General features: G+C 46.0%; 1 protein-coding gene across 1 annotated transcript; it reads right to left on the reverse strand.

Annotated features, from left to right (window-relative positions):
- Positions 1–523: 523 nt before the first annotated feature.
- On the reverse strand, positions 524–937 carry LOC138870932 (uncharacterized). The gene has a single exon (XM_070148775.1). It carries the CDS (start codon positions 935–937, stop codon positions 524–526), a length of 414 nt encoding a protein of 137 aa, XP_070004876.1.
- Positions 938–2,274: the final 1,337 nt, after the last annotated feature.

Raw genomic sequence — 2,274 nt, forward strand, 5'->3', positions numbered from 1 at the left:
TGGAAGGGCCTTCCTCCCCCTCCTCCTCGAAAATAACACAACAATCCATATCATCGTCTTCTAAGAACAAATTCCTCACTGCTACCAGTGCTTCCTCTTCTTCTGACCCATAAATAACATCAGCTGGCTGGAAAGTCTACTCCAAATGTGGTATTGGTTGCTCCAGCAGATAGTAAGGACCGCGCTATGGTGGTGACCCGTCGTTGAATTCCTCCCAAGTGTACTCATATCCCAGACCGAAGGTGGTGCTATGTTTTTTTAATTTGATAGGCTTAGCGATTCCTTAGAGGTTCTTGCCAAGTCCCTTGCCAGGTTCTTATCCGCTCCAGTTCAATATACTCTCGATCTTGTTATCCCACCATTTATCTTTGTCAACAACGTTCACCCTTTTTATGTGATGGTAAGTTTCCCCTCCTAGATTCTTTCTTCCTTCGATTGGCGGAATGGTCTGGCGACTATATATAGGATTACTTCCGTCGCTGTGAATGATTACCTCTTGATGGTTCCATTCAAATTTTACTGCCTAATGCAGTGTCGACGCGACGGCCCCAGCGGCATGAATCCATGGTCGTCCCAGTAGCAGATTGTAAGATGCCGGTACGTCTATCACTTGAAAATCAACATTGAACCAAGTAGGCCCCATTTGCAAACACAGGCTGATTTCCCCAATGATGGACCTTTGGGAATCGTCAAAAGCTTTGACGTTGATGGCCCTGTCCTTGATATTATGTATCCCCTTTCCTAATGTCCTAAGTGTTACCAACAGACAAATGTTGAGGCTGGACCCTCCATCAATCAGGATTCTGGTGATAAAATAATCTTTGCATTGCACGGTGATGTGCAACACCTTGTTGTGACTCAACCCTTTGGGTGGAAGCTCATCTTCATGGAAAGTTATCTTGTGACTTTCCAATACCTGCCCTACCATGTTAGCCATCTCTCCTCCGGTGATGTTTCTTGGTACATATGCCTCGCTCAGCACCCTTAACAAGGCATTCTTGTGTGCATCGGAATTTTGTAGCAAAGCTAGGATAGAAATTTGTGTCGGCGTTTTGTTTAGCTGATCAATGACCGAGCATTCCTTGGCTTGTATCTTTCTCCAGAGATCATTGAGCCCAGTTTTAGTGATGGTTGGCCGACCAGAGGCCTGCTTGCTTGACTCAGCCAAATGTTCCGGGGTATAAACCCTACCGGTTCTCGTCATACCCTGTGCCGCAACAGCTTCTCCAAACTTGACCTTCCCTTTTCTTCTTGTGTCGGTTGTGTAGTCCTAATGTATGGCATTTGCATGGAATGGTGTTATGGCAGACATCTCCACCGGAATTGACGTGGATATCTTTACTCCGAACAGAGCATGCACCTTAGGTGGTAAAACTACAATTTCGAAAGGTGTAGATGCATTTGCTGGTGACGTAAATTCGACCTCAATCGCCGTTGGCATCTTTGCAGAGGATGGTACTTCAAACCCAAGTGGCATGGACATATTTACCTCGGTGTCCCCAAAAGATTGAATCTGGACTACAATCGGATTATGGGTGACAATTGGCTTCTTTGGATCGTCGCCTTTTGTGATCAGACCGATCGATCCCTTGGGGTCCCAATCATCCTCTATTTCAATCATGTGAACACCTCCACCTTTGTGTTATGGCAGAGGATTATTGCGGACATTCAGAGTAGGCTCCTTTGCCACAATAATCTTGTTATCAATTAGGGCCTGGATCTTGTCTTTCAGGGAGAGACATTCATCGATGGTATGTCCTTTCATGCCGGAATTGTACGCATAGGATTTGTTTGGGTTGACCCATTGAGAAGGGTCCTCAGGGGTTATGGCAGGGATAGGGGTGACATAACCAGCAGCTTTGAGCCTTTCGTACAACTGGTCAATGGGTTCAGCAATGGCGGTATACTTTTTGGGAGGTCTTTGGTCGAAATTTGGTCGAAGTCTAGGAAGGTTTTGACGTATGGGAGGCGATTGATAGTGGTATGGTTGAGCATTTTGGGCTTGGTAGGCATGTGCAGGTTGGGAATATCTTACTGAGGTAGGTTGATATGTGGGAGGTGGAGGTGATTGATAAGTGGGTGGTGGAATTTGGTAAGAGGGTGAGGGTGCCTGGTAGTTCGGACTAGGCTGATATGTGAGTGGAGGCATTGGATAGGTTTGGTATTTGATAGGGGATTTGGTTCTTTGTGCCACCATTACGGCACCTACATCCCTTTTCTTGGACGTACCACCAGACTATAAAGCCTTATTGGTGGCTTGTAAGGCTTTAAAGT

Source organism: Nicotiana sylvestris, chromosome 6, assembly GCF_000393655.2.
Source record: "Nicotiana sylvestris chromosome 6, ASM39365v2, whole genome shotgun sequence".
NCBI classification, from domain to species: domain Eukaryota; kingdom Viridiplantae; phylum Streptophyta; class Magnoliopsida; order Solanales; family Solanaceae; genus Nicotiana; species Nicotiana sylvestris.